This window comes from Pristiophorus japonicus, chromosome 9 (genome assembly GCF_044704955.1).
Source record: "Pristiophorus japonicus isolate sPriJap1 chromosome 9, sPriJap1.hap1, whole genome shotgun sequence".
NCBI classification, from domain to species: Eukaryota; Metazoa; Chordata; class Chondrichthyes; family Pristiophoridae; genus Pristiophorus; species Pristiophorus japonicus.
In genome coordinates this window covers 93827775-93849871 of record NC_091985.1, presented here as the reverse complement: position 1 = coordinate 93849871, position 22097 = coordinate 93827775, and the positions used below count along the sequence as shown (strand labels likewise).

The following is a 22097-nucleotide window of genomic DNA, read 5'->3' as shown; positions in this document are numbered from 1 at the left end:
CCACATGTCTAAAAATCCTGCACAGGAGAGATATAATGCTGTCCATATTTATAATAGAAAAATACCTCTGAAAATTTGTCCCAATGCAATTTCCCTCTCTCTCTAGTGGAGACATTTCAGCACTACAACTGTTGGGAGGTCACACACCGGCGGTGGGTGGGAATACGCAGAGAGTAAGGCCACCACCAGAGATCCATGGAAGGTAAGTAAAGAAGCGGGGGATCGGTAACTTTTGCAATCAGGAGAAGCCCAGGACAGAGAGGCCAGGAGGCATGCCCATAAAGAGCCTTTAAAAAATCATAAGAAACACTCACCTGAGCCTCCTGTGAAAGTCTATGAAAAAGATCAAAGAATATGATGGAATTGCAAGAGTTACAACATTTAGGTCCCTATCTAAGCAAAAACTGTTAAAATGAGAGAAAGATTCCATTGTCATACATGCTATGCCTCTACCACAATGGAATCTTTATTTTAGCTTACTCATTGAGAACTCAGTGGTTTATGCCAAAAGGGTTACCACTTTGGTCATCTAGGCATTGATATTGGCAACTTTACCAAATGCTTTGATCACCAGCCTTTCTATTTTTTGTAGTGATTCCAGCTTTGTCTACTCTCAGCCATCAAGCTTTGTCAGTACAAAATGCTTTGCCAGTTGTTGCACTTCATTTGCAGCAAAATGAGAACACTGGGTCTACTTGAAAATCTTGCTTCATGCAAAATGTATCACCAGAAAGCCCAAGATCAAACTTGGCCTGTATTGTTTTTCTTACATTTCTATATCGGGCAAAGCACATAGCGAACTATAGAATAAAACAGAAAATCTAAAAATAAGTAAGTTAAGTCAGAGACAAGAAAAGTTATTCAACCCAGTAAAGCTCATCCCTCGAGTACTCTCCCATCTCGACATCAACTGTATTCTGAATAACCTGAAAGGAAATCTTCCTATAGGCGATGGTACTTGCATCAAATTCCTGCCACTGCCAACATTAGGCAGATGTTAACATATTTTATATTAATTCCTGTTCTTATTTTTTGTGATATCCACACAAAAAATTAAGAAAACTGAAGAATAATAAAAACCAATTTTGTCTATCAAAGTTCATCCATGTCGCACATTGGCTCCCTCGTCAGGGCATCTACTTGTTGTTTGAATAAGTCCAATGTTTTTGCCTCTATTTTTTCAGTATTTTCCTTACAAACATTTTCACTCTCTGAAGAACATTTCCCTTGGTATTTGTTTTAAAATACTTTTCACTGACTGTTACTGGTGTCCTGTTGTCCTACTTTCTTGGCATTCTTTAAAGTAATATAGCTTGGGTATTTTAATGAGGTTCCCTTTAATCTCAATGGTGTAGTGACAATGTAAGAGGTGGGGATTCTGTGCATCATGTGGTGATTTTTTTCCTTGGGGATCCAGAGTGCAGACTTCCCCTACTCCCAGAAAATGTTGATTTTTGACGTGGTATGTGGAGTTTTTTCTAGCATTTTGGAATAGACTTGTTAATATATACATAACTATTTTCTGATGCATCTACTATTCATGTGAAAGGATATAACCACACTTAGCTGGAGCAGTGGAATAGGTGATAAAAGTGCAAGTTTAGGTACCCAGGAGAAGCATGGTGTTAAGAGTAAGTTAATTGTGTGAACTTCGGAATTCATTGTAATTAATTATTCAACAAATACCTATTTGTCTCTTAAAACTGAAAAGAACTGTCAGATACAGGATCCACAATAAGATTGAGAAAGGGAATTCCACACTGTCATAGCTTTACAGGAACAGATGAATTGTAAATTGATGCCCTTGATGCACATCTTCATAGTGGGGGATCACTAATGTGTGTTCAGCTGTTCACTGCGAGCTCTGAGTGTATCACATCGGGCTGTACTGATGTTATTTGAGGATGTAATACTTCAGCCAAATTGGATGCAGAACTGAGCTGCAACCAGTGGAGGAACCCCAAAGCAAATAATATTTGCCCATGTGCTGCTGGTTGAACCTGATATCTGCACAAAACTGTACATTCATCAACTTTTTTTGTACTCTGTCAAGCAAAGCCAAACATGCATTCTAATTGTACCACGAGGATAGCTAGCATCCACTGTGTTTTCCCCTTCTTCAGAATAACATATACCATCTGCCCAAGAGTACATAATCCCTACATTACAACAGTGGCAAAGTGTTGCTCCGATTGTTGTGCCTCTACAGGCACAGGGTGGCTGCCACAAGTATGTAAGTCACCATCTCCCTGTGATTTGGGGCCAGGGATATATAATACAATGTTATCAGGACAAATGTCATTCCCCACAGGGAATATTTGGGCAGCATTCAGATCACTTTAGGCCGTAACATCTTTGGGCCGTTAAAATGCTCACAACAGAACTCATTCCTACTCTCAATTGGCATGAGATCTATTGTGTTCCTAACACAGATGAGACTGCACACAGGGAGGTTAAAGTAACAGTGATCTCAGTCTTTATTAAGACACTCCAGAGTCTGGAACAGGCCTTGGGGCCGGCTTATATACAGTGCTCCCAAGGGATGCTGGGATGCCTTGGGACTTCAGGGGATGCGCTCCTTGGTGGCGTAATATGGGAGTGCATGCTTTACACATCACTCCCCCTGCCCCCTGCCAAAGTCAAAGTGAAAACTATTTACAAGGTGAAGCGGTCAGGAGCCTTTCTTTCCCTGGTGGACCGCCTCGGTACAAATGTCTGTTTTGGTGTGTTGGCTGTGCCCTCGCTGGGCTGGCGTGTTGTTGGCCCTGCAGGGCTGCTGGGTGAGCCTGGCCCTTGCTGGGCTGTTTGGCGTGATGGGTTCGATTTCCTGGTCTGGGGTGGTGTCATTGATCCTTTGGGTGTATGTTGTGGGCTCGAAAAAGGTGGTGTCTACTGTGGGATGTTCAGGGCAGTCTGTGAACTGCAGCCTCGTTTGTTCCAGGTGCTTTCTGCAAATTTGTCCATTGTCTAGTTTGACTACAAGCACCCTACTCCCTTCTTCAGCTATCACCGTGCCCGCGATCCCTTGGGACCATGTCCATAGTTTAGCACGTACACAGGGTCATTCAGATCTATTTCCCGTGACACAGTGGCGCGACCATCGTTTACATTTTGTTGCTGCCGCCTGCTCTCTACCTGATCGTGCAGGTTGGGGCGGACCAGCGAGAGTCTGATTTTAAGTGTCCTTTTCATGAGTGGCTCAGCCAGTGGCACCCCTGTGAGCGAATGAGGTCTTGTGCGGTAGCTGAGCAGTACTCGGGGCAGGCGGGTTGGAGTGAGCCTTCTGTGACTCGTTTAAGGCTCTGTTTGATGGTTTTTACTGCCCGCTCTGCCTGCCCATTGGAGGCCGAAGTGACATGTTTGATCCCATTGCGGGTCATGAATTCTTTAAATTCGGCACTGGTGAAACATGGCCCGTTGTCACTGACCAGTATGTCAGGCAGGCCGTGGGTGGCAAACATGGCCCTCAGGCTTTCAATGGTGGCGGCGGCAGTGCTTCTGATATTATTTCACATTCAATCCATTTTGAAAAAGCATCCACCACCACCAGGAACATTTTACCGAGAAACAGGCCCGCATAGTCGACATAGATCCTCGACCATGGTCTGGAGGGCCAGGACCACAAACTTAGTGGTGCCTCTCTGGGCGCGTTGCTCAACTGAGCACATACGCTACATTGCCGTACACAGGACTCTAAATCAGAGTCGATACCGGGCCACCACACGTGGGATCTGGCTATCGCTTTCATCATTACTATACCCGGGTGTGTGCTGTGGAGATCCGAGATGAAAAGCTCCCTGCCCTTTTTGGGTAGCACTACGCGGTTACCCCACAACAGGCAGTCCGCCTGAATGGACAGCTCGTCCTTTTGCTGCTGGAACGGCTTGATTAGCTCTTGCATTTCAACAGGGATGCTGGCCCAGCTCCCATGCAGTACACAGTTTTTTACTAGGGACAGCAGAGGATCTTGGCTGGTCCAAGTCCTAATCTAGCGGGCCATGACAGGTGATTTATCATTTCCAAACGCTTCCATGACCATCAACAAGTCTGCGGGCTGCGCCACCATCAACAAGTTTGCAGGCTGCACCATTTCCACCCCTTTGGTGGGCAATGGTAGCCAACTGAGAGCATCCACACAGTTCTCGGTGCCTGGCCTGTGGCGGATGGTATAGTTATACGCTGATAGCGCGAGTGCCCACCTTTGTATACGGGCTGAGGCATTCGTATTTATCCCATTGTTTTTAGCAAACAGGGATATGAGGGGCTTGTGATCGGTTTCCAGCTCAAATTTGAGGCCAAACAGATACTGATGCATTTTCTTTACCCCGAACACACACGCTAATGCCTCTTTCTCAATCATGCTGTAGGCACTCTCGGACTTAGACGAGCTCCTGAAGGCATAGGCAACAGGTTGCAGCTTCCCTGCAACATTAGCTGCTTGTTATACACACCCGACTCCATACGACGACGCATCACATGTTAATACAAGTCTTTTGCACGGATTATACAATACAAGCAGCTTGTTGGAGCATAAAATGTTTCTGGCTTTCCCCATACCCAGTTCTCACCTTTATGCAATAACACATGTAGGGGCTCTAAGAGAGTGCTTAACCCCGGTAGGAAGTTACCAAAATAGTTGAGGAGTCCCAGGAACGACCACAGCTCCGTGACATTCTGTGGCCCAGGCGCGTTCCTGATAGCCTCTGCCTTGGCGTCTGTGGGCCGAATGCCGTCCGCCGCGATCTTTCTCCCCAAAAGCTCCATTTCTGTTGCCATGAAGACGCATTTCGACCTCTTCAGCCGCAGCCCTACGTGATCCAGTCACTGGAGGACCTCCTCCAGGTTTTGTAGGTGCTCGACGGTGTCCCGACTTGTGACCAATATGTCGTCCCGAAAAACCACCGTGCGTGGTACCGACTTGAGTAGGCTCTCCATGTTTCTCTGGAAGATCGCTGCAGCTGACCGAATTCCAAACGGGCATCTGTTGTAGATGAACAGTCCCTTGTGAATGTTAATGCAGATGAGGCCCTTTGAAGACTCCTCCAGCTCCTGCACCATGTAGGCCGAAGTCAGGTCGAGCTTGGTGAACGTCTTGCATCCTGCCAGCGTCGCAAATAGGTCGTCTGCTTTAGGTAGCGGGTATTGGTCCTGTAGCGAGAAACGATTAATAGTTACTTTATAATCGCCGCAAATCCTGACCGTGTCATCACTTTTGAGTACTGGAACAATCGGGATGGCCCACTCACTGAATTCGACTGGAGACATGATGCCCTCGCGTTGCAGCCTGTCCAGCTCGATTTCCACTCTCTCCTTCATCATGTGAGGTACCGCTTGCGCCTTGTGGTGAATGGGTCGTGCCTCTGAGACCAAGTGGATCCGCACCTTCGCCCCAGAAAAGTTTCCATTGCCTGGCTCAAAAAGGGAAGGAAATTTGTTAAGAACCTGGGTACATGAGGCCTCATCGACATGTGATAGTGCTCAGATGTCATCCCAGTTCCAGCAGATTTTGCCCAGCCAGCTCCTTCCAAGCAGTGTGGGGTCATCGCCCAGGACAATCCAGAGTGGCAGTTCGTGTACCGTGCCCTCGTAGGTGACCTTGACCATGGCGTTGCCCAGGACAGTGATGAGCTCTTTGGTGTACATTCTCAGTTTCGTGTGGATGGGGCTCAGGGCTGGTCTGAGTGCCTTGTTGCAACACAGTCTCTCAAACATCTTTTAACTCGTGATGGATTGGCTAGCGCCAGTGTCCAGTTCCATGTCTACTGGTAAGCCATTCAATTTTTCATCGAAAATGTGTGCACCCGTGTACTTCAGCATCTGCCTCCTCTCTCTGAGGCTCGAAATTGCTTTGATCCACCATGGACTGATCTTCCCCTGCCACATGGTGGTTAGCAGGTTTTGCAGAGCTTGCAGCTCATCTGCAAGTTCATTGGAGGTGCCCAATTGTTCCACAGCTCTTGCAAACATACCCTTTGAAGCGGCATGAATAGGCTGAATGGAAGCCTCCACAACGCCAACAAGGTGTGAATTGCCTTGCATTCATCCTTTGTTGCGGAGTCATCTAGGTCACCTGGGGCCTGCTGGCAGTTGCAGACTCGTGATTTCTGCCCTGTACATTTCTGCTCGCAAATACAGTTCCAGTTATTTTATGAACATTGCTAGCACTTGTCTGCTGAGAGATTTGTTTGGTGTTATCACTGGTGGACATAAACACCTGTGCTATCGCAATGGCCTTACTGAGGGTCGGTGTCTCTACACTCAAAAGTTTTCATAGGATGGTCTTGTGGCCAATGCCCAGTACAAAAAAGTTTCTGAGCATCTGCTCCAGGTAGCCATCAAACTCGCATTGTCCTGCAAGTTGCCTTAGCTCAGCGACGTAGCTCGCCACTTCCTGACCTACAGATCGCTGGCACATGTAGAACCAATACCTCGCCATCAGCACACTCTCCCTCGGGTTAAGATGCTCCTGAACCAGTGTACACAGCTCCTCATAAACTTATATGTGGGTTTCACCGGAGCCAGAAGATTTTTCATGAGGCTGTAGCCCCACAGACCGTGAGGAGGACCGCTCTCCTTTTTGCAGCGCATCCTTCTCCGTCCAGCTCGTTGGCTACAAAGTACTGGTTTAGCCATTCGACATAGGCTTCCCAGTCCTCACCCTCCGAGAATGCCCACAGTTTTCTGCATCTTTGCGTTGGATTCGTATAATCGTCGCCAGTTATTGTGTTCCTAACACAGATGAGACTGCACACAGGGAGGTTAAAGTAACAGTGACCTCAGTCTTTATTAAGACACTCCAGAGTCTGGAACAGGCATCAGGGGCCGGCTTATATACAGTGCTCCCAAGGGATGCTGGGATCCCTTGGGACTTCAGGGGATGCGCTACCTGGTGGCGGAATATGGGAGTGCATGCTTTACAGACACACAACAAGATCCACTGGGCCTACACAGTCCCCTCCCTTTTTCTCTGTAGCATTTGTATATTTTGTTTTGTATTTCTCTTTTTATTCCCCTTTTAATCAGTCAATTCATCCAATTCGAAGAATGTTTATTTACCTTCCACTTACTTTGTTCAGATATGCGCTTATCTACTTGGCTTATTCAATATTATTGTTTTAAACTACAAATTTTACATTTTTTATCACTGAGATTTTTCTTGTCTCCTATTGGTTTCTATTTGTGCAACTTGTTTTCTTTGCATGCACAAGTGTTTCCATTACTGCTGTACTTCTTCATTTTTCGTGGCCTGCCCCAACCTGTGAGAGAACACCACCGCAGGTCGGGGCTATAAATAGAGCTGGAGCGCCGGGCCCTGGAACATTGTGGCCGAGGTACAGCGACTGAGGGTATGGGGCCCAGAAGAGCCAAGGGCCCAGAGGCAGCACGGACCAGCCCACACTGCGATATGTGTGCGCACTAGGTCGTGCAGCAGAGTAGGTCTCCAGTCGTCCTGGTTAATCCTTGCCACTGGATAAAGGCCTAGCTCTGTCAAGCCATGTGGTGGCTGGTGTGCAACGGTCCCCACACGTTAAAAAAATTCACGCACAGGCATCTTCCACCCCCTCAACTGGAGTTCAGGACTGGAACATTGGGTCCTTCGTTGAAACATCTGTGAACTCTCGTGGAAGCAAGTCATCCTCGCTCGAGGGGCCGCCTATGATGATGACTTTTTCATTCAATATGTTTCTGACACTCAGATGAAGTGTACATAACTGATGTACCACTGGTAATATCACCAAACTATTTTAACATCATAATGTATGTGGTATTGCAATGTGAAAGTGAAGTCATTTGTCTCATGGTGGCCGCTAGATGGGAGTCTGTGTGCTTGTTTGAAATTCTCACAGAACCAACGTACGTTCTGTAAAGAACATACACTGGGTAATTGTTGCTGCATGTTAAATACAGCACTGGGGAACCCGCTGAGAGTTTTTAGACTTGGCATTACTCGGTGGTGTTCTTTCTATATGTCATTCTTATCCAACATGCATCCTCTCTAATATATTTTCTTTATCTCTGTAATATGTTCACTTATCAATTTTTAACACCTCTATCCTTTTCCCGCGCCTAGCTGTCTGACTTGATCCATTTTACTAAACATTTTCATATTTTGATGATGTCTAAGATTAGTTTCTTCTATTTACGTGTTTTCACTCCAACGCCAACACCATCTGTTAAATGCACTCGTTGAGGTCAAACCATTGCAAATAGTGAGTCTTGTGCAGTAAAAACAGCGACACAGTCAGAGATTGCAAGTCCACTGAAATGGATGAAGTACGGGATACACAGAAAGAGACACACATACAGTTTCACTAAGTAATCATGAGGTATATAGTGGGAAATAAGTGAGACATCATAGATCACCTGTAACGGCACTCCTCCCGTCTCAATATCCTTATTTCCCTCCGCTTTAAAAAAAATGCAGGTTCATCATTGCAAACCAGGTCCCTGAGCCAGGAACCCGCGCCGCTTGTCAGAAAGTCTTCAAGCTGCAGGTGGCCTGACAAAGATTGTGAGCTCAGCGCCTGTTTATTTGTGGTTTTTTTTATTATTCATTGCTTGGATGACCCCCTCGGACACGTCAGCCAAAGGTTCCCGTAGTAAATCACCCACACGCGGTGCTGGTGTTGGCGGCTGTTTTTGGCTCTCAGAATCGAGGAGCAAGTAGAGCAAACAGAGGCCGTTTCAGAGCTGCTAACACCGACTGAGCCCTCTAACAACCTTCTGAAAACTTGCCCACTCACATACATTGTCGCATTATTGCTGTTTAATTCTGGCTCGCCTAATTCTAAGAACCACACTTGTGTAGTTTATGTCAATTGCCTTGTAAGTTTATTTTTCTGTATACTAGCTTGAATCAAAATATTAGAAAATGCCACACACGCTGGTATTCGCTTTTTGTTGTTTATATTTTGTACCAACTACAGATGACGAAATCGTTCGTTGATATTTGGAGAAGCATTTATCGCAGTCAGTTGCTCCATTCCGAAGCAAATCGTTGGTAAGTAACTGTTAGCTGCAAACCTATTTGGCTGTGGTGTGACTGAGCACTGACTGATAGTCCCGCCTTCCTGCGCTGTATTGTACCACCTGACCGAGCTTCAGTTGTAGTGACACTCCCGTTTAACTGTTCCTGAAGGGTTTGTTATTCGCTCTTCTGTTATTAATTTGGGGGTTGTGGTTAGCCTGTGAACCTGCAGAGGGAGCAACACCACTGCCGCACAAGAACCTCCTCACAAACCACTGCAACTCACACACTCAACACTGCTCTTCTAGCAAGTGATTTAAAAAAAACAGCCAAAAGTCGACCAGGAGAATTTTTAAAAGTTGTGAAGACCTGCTGTTCTTTAAAGGTAACGTCAATATATGTATATGCCGCTCATATAAATAAAAAGATAAATAAAACTTAAATTCTGGGTGACAATTCTGTATCTCATGTATAACTGCTTTCTAGCTTTATGCTTGTTTATTTTCATTTTAGACTCTCTGGTAACCTGTTGATGTGATGTATTTTGAACTATTGTAATGGCTTTTTATGTGTGCAGGTTTTAAAACGTATATAAGTGAATAAGATAACAAAGATATGTGGAAATGAGATGTTTTGAAATGGAGGGGATTTTTATTTTGAAACCACCTTCAAGTCATTACATACATTAAGTTCCTGAAAATACTTAATACAATATAAACGAATAAATATACTTCATTTGAAAACATGTGTAGAAGGAGCTATAAACCATAAATTCTTTTTTCTCTTCACAATGCTCTGCTGCTTGTCAAGACTTGTAAAAATATTGTTAGATTAAACTTGAACTCATTCCAACAAACCAGTGAAAACAACCCTTTATGTTCACCATGTATTTCTTGAATAATAAATATAAATTAATTGAAAGATGCTGTAGAGCTTGTTTTTGTTAAAGGCTATAAAGGTTGTCTGTTAATATTATTCAGATACAAGATGTTGCAATGGTGTCTGCTGGTCGCATTTATTTTGCGTAGCATAACCTCACAGGAAGCCGATGAAACCATCACATATACGGTAAGATGTCTCCAAGAACTGAGCAAACTGATAGCCCACATAAGATTTTATTACAATTGAATTGACAACAGTTTTTCAATGACAAAACATAAATGTGTGATGTGATCAATCCTAAATATTATTGTTCTAGTATGTTCATCTGCAATGGTATATTTATTTAATTTATAATTGAAGAAAGATACACTTTTTTACATCTAACAGTTGCTTCTCACTGAAAACATTGTTGGATTAGACACTGGCATTCTCTTACTTTTTGATTTTTCCTGCTATGTTGCAGAATATTGTTATTTACCTATTAATGCAAAAATAGTGCTGCACTTTGAAACCCCCTTTGTCCTTATGTTCCTACAGCAGTGTACAGATGGGTATCAATGGGATCTTGAAAGGCAGCAGTGCAGAGGTGAGACAATAAATGTGGAAATAGGGTAGATTTCTTCCTTCTCTCTACATTTTCTTACTTATTTACATTTGCATATTTGGCTTTTTTCTTTCCCTAATTCATTTTTCTTCTGTATTTTTACATTTTACAGTGACATCAAAATTAATTGTTTCAACATTGACTTACATAAAATTTAAATTATATTTTAAAATTAGCATTTGTGAACCTTTAATGATTGCACGGAACAAAGCAATAATTGGAACTGCAGCAAATTCAACATATTTGTTGGAAACAAATCATTGTATACATGCAATGCAAATAAAAAAGAATCTAATGCATATAAAAATAAATGACTTTGGGCCAGATTTTGCTGACAAAAATAACAGAGTCTGAATGATACACACCATTATTAAAGTGCAAATTAGCCAGCAACTTGTAGCGAGGAAGAGATACCCCGTGAATTTACTGGCCGATTTGCACCACTAGCTTCGCGTAAATGATATCTCGTGCTTAACCTCCCCATGACTTTCATAAAGTTCGTGCATTTGTACATTATTTACTCATTAATCTTTCCACAGAAAGTTAAGTCTAGTGATTAACACCGTAAGCACCCTTTTAAAAATGTGATAATTGTTAACGACTGCCAATCAACCTCTCTTGTCCAAAATTATGTGTGGAGTCTCATTCCTTCAGGTTGTGAATTGTTTTAGGAGATTTTTAAAAATATCACATTTTTCTCTCTCTTAATCCAATCTTTTCCTTTATTTCTCTTTCTGTGCCTTATTTGACATTGAATTAACCCTCTTTCTCAGTCCTTCCTCTGATTATTTCTTAATCCTTTAATATCATTAGTTAAGGAGATACACAGTCAGTCACACTATTCACTCAGGTCCTATATATCCTGTTGCTGTGCCATTATTAGCTCACACTGCCAGCAACTTTGTGGGCAAAAGTTTTTCAACCTAAATGTGCACAAACAAGTCTAACTAACGGGGCACGCCACGGGATGCTCCACTGCAGCAAAATCTGATCCATTTATTGACTAGTCTGAATACAGGATCTGTCACATGGGTTAAAAAATCTTTTGTTGGTTTTCAGATATTGATGAATGTGAAACTATCCCAGATGCTTGCAAAGGCGAAATGAAATGTATAAACCATTACGGAGGATACTTATGCCTGCCTAAAACAGCCATCATTATCATGAATAATAGCGTTGAAAGAGGGAATGTGTCCACGACTCCTTTTTCTCATGGTCATGTTCCTGTTCCTACTCGACGACCACATCCAATCCTCCCTCACTACCAGCAGCTTCGATGTGCACATGGATATGCAATTAATGAACAAAACCAGTGTAAAGGTAAGACAGTAGTTTAGCAATTTGGTTGCAACTGTGTGTTTGTTGAAAAACATAAGTGATACTGTAGATTGCATTTTCTTCCAAAACTATTCAGTAGAATTGTGTAAGTATTTAAATATTTTACAATTATATGTTACAAAAACAAAAAATATTGTTCTAACAATACTGTGCTCATTATTGGAATATAAACTACATTGATTCCAAATTTCCACTAGCAGTGGATTGACTTATTTTTACTGGGTTTTTTCCTCCTCTCATTTTGTTTTATAACGGTTTGGGAAGCATTTTGCTACTTCATATTCTGTCTTGCCAGTCGAGGAATTTGAGAGCACTTGATACTCGGTGAGTATCAAGCAGGATGCAAAATTCAAGTAGGGAAGTCAAACAATGTCACTTTTCATTTCCTTTTAAATGTTTCCAGTATTTTCCAAACAATATTGTAGTATAGGTGCAGCGTCGGGAATCTGGAGTTCCAGAATCCAGAATGTTCCAGAATCCGGACTCCGGACCGATCGGTGGCAGGGTTGTCCGGAATCCATAAAATGTTCTGGAATCCGGACTCGGCGACCCTGCCGGTCTTGGGGCACTGCCGCTGCCCGACCTCGGGCCTCACCTCGCCCCACCGCCGCTGGCATTACCTCGGGGACTCCTCGCAGGCCCGCCTGATGACTTCCTCGGCGGGGCCCTGCCCAAACACCTCGGCGGGGCCCTTCCGACAACACTCTCGGAGGGACCCACCTGACAATATATTTGGCGGGTCCCACCCGACAATATACCCGGCGGGGCCTGCCCGACAACATCTTTGGCGGGGCCCACCCAACGACATCTTCCTTGCCGGGGGCCGGCCCACCTGACAACATCCTCGGCGGGGCCCCGCCCGACACCATCCTCTTCGGCGGGGCCGGACAGCCCGAACAGCTCTTTGGCGGGAATCTCCCCCCTCCCTTTCTGACGTTCTGAAATCCGGAAATTCCCGAACATGGGCTCAGGTGTTTCCGGATTTGTGACGTCAGAAAACAAATCGAAAGTCCGGAAAAGCCCAGAATCCAGAACGGCCTCGGTCCCAAGAGTTCCGGATTTTAAGCACTGCACCTGTATTGCACACTTTATAGAGTAGATAGTTCTTCTCAACAAACACTATGACAAGCAGCATAATAGATCTGTAAGAAATGCCTATTGATGGTTCTGAGGCAAAGTGGTGAGATATGGGTTTGAGCCCACAATCTCCATACAGCTGATTTCCAATCTTGGGTGTGTTACTGGTGGGAAGTGTTCAGCAGGAGCCAGATACCTCCATCTAAGGGAGGAAGTTCATTGAGAGAGCCACTCACTCATTTCCTAGGAGCTGGATGCATGCAGCATTGGTGGAGGCCCGGAAGCGGGTCACACACTCTATTGACTACAGTTGGTCCTTGGCCTGAGGAGAATCAGGAAAAATAGAGGGGGAATATTTTTTACAAATAGGCTATTAGGACCTTATTGAAGACCTACCTTTGAGAGAAGTTGCTTTTAAGCAGACTCACGCTTGATTCTGTTTAGCGGATTGAGTATCATGAAAAGAACAGGGGCTAAAAGATTAGGAAGCAAAATAGATAAAAGGTGAGCTTCAGAAGTGTAAAAACACAAAGAAATGGTAAAATGAAACACAGAAAAAAATAAACTAAAGGAGGATGGATTTTTAAACTGTACTGAAGTAATGACGAATCATGTGCACTAAAACCTCCGGGGGCCGAAATTGCTCCTTTCTATAAGGCCTCTGGCCACCTGAAAGCGGCCGCCACGGGTCGATGCAGAATGGCCGCCGAGTCTCCACATAGGGGTCGCCATTTTGAAAGTTGCCCATCCTCAGTTTTGAAGCGGTGTCCTGGATCACTCCACCCGCTTTCCCGCCGCGGCGTGCATACGCCGACCCCTTACTGACTGGTGGGGACCCTTTCCCAAAATTTCCTCTCAGGAAATTGTCCCTTTCCCAGAATTGACCCGCGGGAGCGGCCCCACAGCTGATCGGTGCCCCTGACGCAATCCGCTAGACAGCTTTGCTGTCGCTACACTGTCTGTGCCTTGGCAGTGCAGCCACCCTTAAAGTGGGGGGTGCACTGCCGCGGCTGCCAAGTTATTTTTTTTGTTGGCCGACTGCCAGGTCGGGCCGACAATTATGGCCGCGGATTCGGTCGGGCAGCCTGGCACCCCCTCTTGGGTGGCAGGCTGCTGGCCCGGCCGAAAACCTCCCTGGTGGCCCACTGTTTGCCACTAAAGTGGCTGCAGAGTTCGCAGTGGCCCTCCCATTTAACTGAAGAGGAGCAACATTGTGATGCGCCAGCGCGGTGACGCGCCAGCGCGATGATGTCATCAGCGCGGTACTGATGTCTTGCAGTGTCAGTCACTCTGCCCCGCCCCCACATCTGCCCTGCTAGTGACGGCAACTCCGTCCCGCCCCACTTCCGCCCCCATTATAAGACTATTTCCGCCCCACTCGAAAAAAACCGAACTGCTGAATTTCAATGGTTTGGCTGCCCCATGCATTGGGGTGGCCAGAACACATTGAAAATGGTAGATGTGCCTCATTTTGGGCGGTGGGCAATTTCGGCCCCTCAGTGTTTTGGTGCACCTACCACCATTATTTAAAATTACAGAAATTTCTCCTTCCATGCCATTAGATACATACATCTTTGAAGATGGCAGGACAAGTTGAGAAGGCTGTTAAAAAAGCATATGGGATCCTTGGATTTATAAATAGAGGCAGAGAGTACAAAAGCAAGGAAGTTATGCTAAACCTTTATAAAACACTGGTTAGGCCCCAGCTGGAGTATCGTGCTCAATTCTGGGCACCGCACTTTAGGAAGGATGTCATGGCCTTAGAGAGGGTGCAGAGGAGATTTACTAGAATGGTATCAGGGATAAAAGACTTCAGTTACATGGAGAAACTAGTGAAACTGGAATTGTTCTCCTTTGAACAGAGGAGGTTAAGGGGAGATTTGATAGAGGTATTCAAAATCATGAAAGGTTTTGTGAGAAATGAGTGAGTGAGTGGTTCTCTCGATGAACCTGTAAATAAAGAGAAACGATTTCTAGTGGTAGAAGGGTCAGTAACCAGAGGACACAGATTTATCATTATTGGTAAAAGAACCAGAGTCACGATGGGCTGAATGACCTCCTGTGCTATATTATTTCATGATTCGATGATTAGTGAGTCAAGTAGCAGTTTTGAGAAACAAAATCCTGATCTTCTGATTATGCATTGAATGACCAATCATTGAGTTGTTAATCAACTCTATGCTTTGTAAATTAAATCCTTTACTTTCACTCAGATCAAATGAAAGGCTAATTAAAGGGGCATACATTTTGGCATGGTTTAATTTTGCAATGATGTCACCTGGAGGGATTCAATGGCAACTTGCACTTTAAGATAGACCTAGAAAAAATGATACATTTATTAAGGTTGGCACAGCTGGTGGCTTACGATTGTACCCTGGAGACAGACATTACTACAGGTATAACCAAACAAATAAATGCAAGTTGACATTAGGTGCCTGTAATCTTGAACATGAAAAATGCCCTTTGACATTGTTTAGGTTTTGACCTCAAAGCACTAAATAAAACATTCTCCTATGTTGTCCACTTGTTGCATGGGCTCATCCAACCTTTCCAGCCTTCGATAATGAAATGCACACAATGAGACTTCAGATAATTATAACTTAGTCAGAAAGCTAACAGTTTCCAACCACTCTCTGTGTAGAGTTGCAATTGTGTACCATTTGTGGTATCAAGTACTTTTATCCATTTAAAATGAATATAATTTATCATCAGACTGAAATATAAAATAGTGAATAATTTCAGTGATGGTGGAAACACCTGACAGCTACAAGTAATGGTTGTGAGGTTGTCATGAGCAATTATCTATTTCCTATGAATGAGATCAGTGATTCAGAGTCACCATATCTTTCTACCTATGTCGTAAGTTTGTGGCGTACCATGACTGCTGCTGCTGCTAAATCCTATTATACAATCAGGAAATCTCGGCTACTACAGCAAAACTCACGGTGAAGTGCAAGTCACAGCAATTGTGCTGCATAGACTTAAGAGGTCGGCAGGTAGGATGCTGGCACTTAACCAGAGGGAATTTGCCACACAGAGAACTGACAGGAGTGGGCAGCAGCAATTCCTAAGAATGGCAGTGATTGGAAGAAGGAGGTCTCTGTGGGATTGTAATGTGCATAAATATTTTATTATATTATAGTGTGATATTGTCTGCATATTATGCTATTAAAGATGTAAGGCATGAAATTCCAAAGCGTATCTTCCATTCGTTCATTATAACTTTGGTGGAAGAGTCACTGAAACCCCAGAAAAATTTCAGATCATTGGTGCAATTTTTCCAGGGGTTTGAGATATAAATCAGTTGACGTCAATGGAGAAAACAAATTGAGCAAGGTGTAAGATGGGCTGCCGATTTCTATATGCTCCTTTTTTATACTGGCACCTAAGGCCAATTTCACCTCCACTAACAAACCAGGGATGGACCATATGGTTATGTTCTATTCCCCAAATTTCCTACATTCTTAAGCAGAGTCAGATATTTCCATCGTGGGCACAATCAGATAGGGTTTTTCCATCATACTACACAAGTGTACCTTTTGCGGCCACCAAGAGTCCCAGCAAAAGGTGAAGATCAAGGAAAAAAAGGCGTTAAGCATAGTACATACACTCAAAAAAAAGTTATATAACATAACTTTGCACATAGATTCTGTAAGTATATAAAAAGAAAAATAACATCATGCAATGTTACTAGTTTTAGAACTAATTTTGATTACTATGTACAGTCATCTGGTAGTGTACTACAAATTCTATACTAAAAAAAATCCTGCCAATCCTCCTTAAAACTCCCTTTTGGCTGAGGAAACCCATTCACTGATTCTCCATATAATTGCTCATCTCCCCAAAGATCTCGTAATTCATAAGTGCAGAAATAAGGTTTTTATTTCCACAGTTCTGGGACCACACGCATGCTGCAAGCACCGTAGAGCACCTCTTCACTGAACTGACAATTGTAAAATGGAACAATTTCACAAAATTGGGCTAAAGATGTAGAGCTTTGCCCACCCATAATGAATATTGTTGAAATGATTGGATGGGAAATTGTGGGAAACGTGCCTGCGATTTCCTGATGTGCATTCCTGACGGGTGAGTGCGCATTCATAAAATCGGCCCTAGATGTTTAAGTTACTACTGGGTATTGGATTCAATGCACAACAAATAATCATGCATTTTGGGAGAATTCATGAAGTCGGTTTTTGAAGGTTCCAATTTCCCCCAAATGTTAAAAATGGGGTTGAGATATTCAATGGCACAGACTAGCCTGCGCCAACAGCATAAGAGGGAAGGCCATACTAAATTTTCCAACTGGAATTCTTCCTCCTAATTTGAATAGGTCACTGGCACATGAAAAGTCTGGTTTTCAGGTTCAGTGGGAAGTGGAAAATTCAACAAGGCAAATGCTCTTCAAGTGCTACAGTATGCCTTTTAAGGGGAGGTTGTGCTGGTGGCAGAAAAGTTAATTCATTGTTCAGAATGGTACAGTGGAGACATGTGGGACAGCAGTCGTACTTTTGATGGTGAAGGATTGGAGTTCCATCTGCAGGGTGAGGCAGGTTGCACCAAATGAGGATAACCTTCCAATTTAAAAGTGCAAAAAATGCAACTTTTCAGCGGGAACAGGGGGTTGGGCAGGGGAGTAAATTGATTTTTGCGATTTTAACCGCTCACCTGCAATTAAAAGTCATCTTATTTAAATCAATAAGATGACCCACTAATGGGGGAAAGCATTCTTATTTTATTTTGTCTTATTGCACAAAAATAAGTTGTACTGATTGAGTTTGATCATAACTTCTATTCTGTAAGTTCACCATACTGTGAAATAAAGCAAGTTATCTATTCGCATCAGACCTCGTCTCACTAAGTGTTTGCTTGATTCACCTTCAGCGAGATTCAAGGAGAAAACACGCAAAAGACTCAAATATCGGATTGAGGTCACAATGGGATACCATTTGTATAAGTAAATGTAGGGCAGTGTGAGTCAACTCCCATAAAAGTAACATACTCACAGGAGTGACTGATGTCACACAACTGAAGAAGATATCTACTGCAGACTAGAATTTGCAACAAAATTAGATGACATTTAAAAACATAGAAGAATACAAGGGAAGAGCAGGGAAAAGGAATCAGAATTGATAGTTCTAGTTGAAGAACTAGCACTCGCATAAGTCTGATGGGTTAAATGGCCTTCTGAACTGTAATTTCTATGATTCTATATAAAGAAAGAGTGGAAGAGAGGTTTGAGCACTGGGGAATCCTTGAGTTAAGGGAAAACGAGTCAAAGGATCAGCTGTCAACCACAGCACAAATAGAATGATTTGTAAAAAATCTGGATCACCATCAACATTCTTTGGTGGGAAGCCATTTGATGGTAATTTGTTTAAAAGTGTCCAGTTCCAGATCCAGTAAAAGACATTAAGGCAATGACAAACAATTCACCAAAGTGCTGCAAAAGCAGAATTCTGGAAATACTTCACAAAGCCAACAAAATCCCCAATGGAATGCTCATGCCAAAACCAGACTGGTGATAATGGATTAGGCCAGAACATTTGAGGGATTGAATCATTTGTGAGTTAATACTAACTTTAGAAAGTACTAATGTAAGGGTATTATAGTGGTGGTTAAAAGGATAAAAGGGATCGGGTCAGCATGTGCAAATTTCCAAAGAGTAACTGAATAACTATTACGGGGTATGTTTGGAAGCAGATATTTTGAGGGTGATTGAGGGGTACCATTAGAAACAAAGCTCCTGTTGGAGTCGATAGTGAATGAAATCCCACAGACCTGCTGCATATATCCCTTTCTGATGTCAGTCAAAATGGTAAAACATAGCAGAGGGAGTTTTTTTTAACCAAGATCATTATAATTGGAAATGGAGAAGGAAAGTGAGTCAATAAATCATTGTCACTTTTATTGCCATTATAGCTGAAATCAGCATCAAACGTGGAATGTTCCTGGTCTGTATGGCTTAGTTGCTCAGCCACCAGGAAGTGCAGTACCAGATATGATGGGAGGTGAAAAACAAGAAGCTAATATTAGTAACTTATAGTATGGCAACATGTTGAACTTTGACTGATTTGGCTGTAACACAATAAAAACATCTTTGTTACAAAGAACCATGATTAACATAAGACTTTTATTTCCTTCTGTTGATCATGTCAATGTTAAAATAGCACTATTAGTGCTATTATCAGGGACACCTCCTTGAAAGTTGCTGAGACTGACACTATCAGAGAGCTAAATTCTCATCAGTAGAAATACATTTACTAACCTGCATGCTTCAGCATCAGCTTGTTAAGTTAATTCAGCTCCTTCACGTTGTCAGGCTGATTAGCTTATCCAGCTGTTATCCTTGACGATGTAAACAAGATGCACCATTTAAGCAAAAATATATGTTTATAGATCAACTGAAATGGGCATCAAAAATGAAAGGGTCTTGAAGTTAATCCGAAGTTTTTATAACTGCTTGATTTTTAGAATGGGTTCTACTCGCGAGATTTACACTACAGTTAATTAATGCGCTACAAAAAAGGCTGGTGATGAGAATATGTTGGAGAGTGTGGAATAAAATTGTCTTTGTTAATGTGGTAATAAATATTCTAGGAGCAATGGGGGGAATTTTCCGGGGGTTAGTGGGCGCGATCGGTGGCGGGTCGGAAAGGAAAGTATTTTTTTTAGAGTCGGAACCCCGCTTTCAACCCGCCGCCATGCACCTTTACCAAATGTCGGGTCTGCCAGCACTGTGCAGACCCGACACACAGCGGCGGGGGAGGCAATTGAAATTATTCGTGGCTTGTTTACAGCCACCTAACAATGCTTTTTTCTCCGCTTTTTGAATTTAACAGGTCGCCCAGCAATTTTCCGCTGTGCCTAGACCTCGTTAGTGAAGCTGAGGTAGGAGGTGACTTCCTATTGTTTCAGCTGATGAGTTGACAGTTTCAAATGTCAAGTCAAAGCTCCCAGATGATTCAGATATCTTCCTAGCCACTAGCTTCTCTTAACTGCATTTCCACTACAGATTCAGAATGCTGCAAGTTTCAGAATCCCACCACGATCAGCCCCAACATCAGCAGCATCAGGCACACCAGCAGCACCAACAATAACACCAAACTTCGCTGCAATCAACTGATGCTGCATAAGACAGAGAACAGTGATAATGTAGATAGAGAGGGATGTGTGAAGGTGCAAGGTAGGTTGGTGTGAGTAAGGATGAGCAGGAATAGGATAAGGAAGACAGAGTGATGGGAATGTGATGAGTGGCACAGCAGCATGAGGTTGAGAGTGGCTTTGAAGTAAGATTTTGTGATCTACTGAGATCATTGAATGGTTTGGACCACTGCAGCCTGGTCCTCCTGACAACATCACTGCTTGTGTCCTTCTGTGTAATGTGAAAACAGGCTGTATTGGTGTCCTGGGAGGTCTCTTTGGAAGGGAAGAGAACTGTCTTGCGTGCTGTGACTCCCTCCATAAGCATATGGAGGGAGTCATGGGAGAGCCTGGGTGTAGCCCTGCACCTTTGTGCAGTCATTGTCAGTGTTTGCAGCACCTCAATGCTGTAGAATACTGACAGCAAAAATGTTAAAATAAATTTGCACATGGTTCTTTTAAAGAAACTGGCAGTTGATGCATCATCAGATGATGTCATCAGACCCGCTTCCTTCAACTGGCCGGAAAACGCGCTGGTCAGGCTTAACAAGCCCAATCGGGAAAATCATTGTACACAAGGCCAGGACACACCACCGACGTTGCTTACCACAGACTTGCCGAGGTTGGTAAAATCCAATCCTATGTCTAAAACAATGGAAATCATCATAAAATGGACATTGTAGATTCATAGCATAATGATATATATTCTTAAAGGCATATGCAGTATTTTTATGTTACTGAAATAAATCATGTTCTTTGAAGGCAGAGCCGGTTCAGTGATCGAATTGCCGCCTTCTGTTCCCATTAAAGAAAAACAGTCAGGTTAAAATTTATAGAGTTAGTTTGTATACATTTTTTAAAGTGATATTCAATTGGTTAATAGATAATTTCATGCAGATGCTTGAGGTTACTTTTTCCAATCCAGCAGACTGAGTTCTTTAGCTGGGTGTTTTTGAAATTTTTTTTATGCAAGAATTGTAGTTTAAGAACCATTGCGTGATCAAAATTGGACTCTAAGGACCCTTTAATACTGACATCATTGAGAAATCTGGAGATATTTTATGTGGAGATTAATGAAAGCTCCCATGCGTATTACACAGTCAAAACTTGTTTGTACAACCACAATTATCAGAGCCAAATTAGCCAGATAAACAAGGTCACTCGAGTATGAGTCACATCTACAGTAATTATGACATATTTCAACATCACACGTGTTAAAATAATTGGAATCCTTATGGAGCAGGACTAGATTGTGGCACATGCCTAATCATTGAGTATTTTATCTTTTTGAGACTCCATCACAGGTAAGTTATTTTTTTTCTTCAGTGATGGACAACTCCCATATTCCTTAGTATTTGGCTTATATATTTCACCTGTTGATGCGGAGCAGCAGTTTTCATTCTTTAAGTATTCTGAGCAAATATGTCGCAATTATATTTTATGAAACCCCTCTTTTACCTTCCAGATTCCCACAGGTGTAATGCGCATTCACAAAAGTCATAGATAAAACACAAACTGTCAAATCAGGTCTATATATCATTCATGTCTTTATAGCTTCTGAGTATTGAAAAATAGATTATATATCCACAGCAATACAAATAATTTTAAATCGCGATCATAACCTACTTGTGTTTTTGTTGCTCATGTTTTACAAGATTAGGTCTATTAACAATCTTCCACTTCCAACATGTACCCTGTGAGAGTAGAAGATTATGCAGAAATAAAATATGTATGGATTGTCCCAGTAAACCAGATTGTTAATCTGACCAAAATCTATTGAATTGGCAAAGAACACACAGGCAACCTGTAAATTTAGAGAAAGTGAAAATATCCACCCTCATGGTAAATCTTGCTTACAGCAAAGACCAAGCGAGGGCAACCAGAAGAAAAGGTGAAAGTGCAAACAGATTCACAGGCTACTGCAGTAGAGGCTGGATTGGATTTAGTGTAGATCACTCCACCACATCTGGATAGTAACTGGGGGTTAGTGTGTACCTGTGACATAGCAATAATTGTATTATTAAATTTAAGTTGTCAACAAGATAGTGGCACAAAGTTTTGGCAGAGCAGATTTCAGGGTACGTT

General features: G+C 42.8%; 1 protein-coding gene across 2 annotated transcripts in view; it reads left to right on the top strand.

The window, feature by feature from the left end:
• The first annotated feature begins 8634 nt into the window (after positions 1-8634).
• The window catches only part of LOC139272648 (EGF-containing fibulin-like extracellular matrix protein 1), a 167157-nt gene continuing 153694 nt past the window's right edge, over positions 8635-22097 (top strand). Inside the window, exons 1-5 of one of the 2 annotated variants that reach the window (XM_070888725.1) lie at positions 8635-8826; positions 8928-9001; positions 9949-10036; positions 10388-10436; positions 11514-11774. In XM_070888725.1, coding sequence (XP_070744826.1) covers positions 9956-10036; positions 10388-10436; positions 11514-11774 — 391 coding nt within the window. In that variant the 5' untranslated portion in view covers positions 8635-8826; positions 8928-9001; positions 9949-9955. Of the gene's footprint in view, positions 8827-8927; positions 9002-9157; positions 9354-9948; positions 10037-10387; positions 10437-11513; positions 11775-22097 lie in introns of those variants that run through there. The other variant, XM_070888724.1, reaches the window with a different exon arrangement.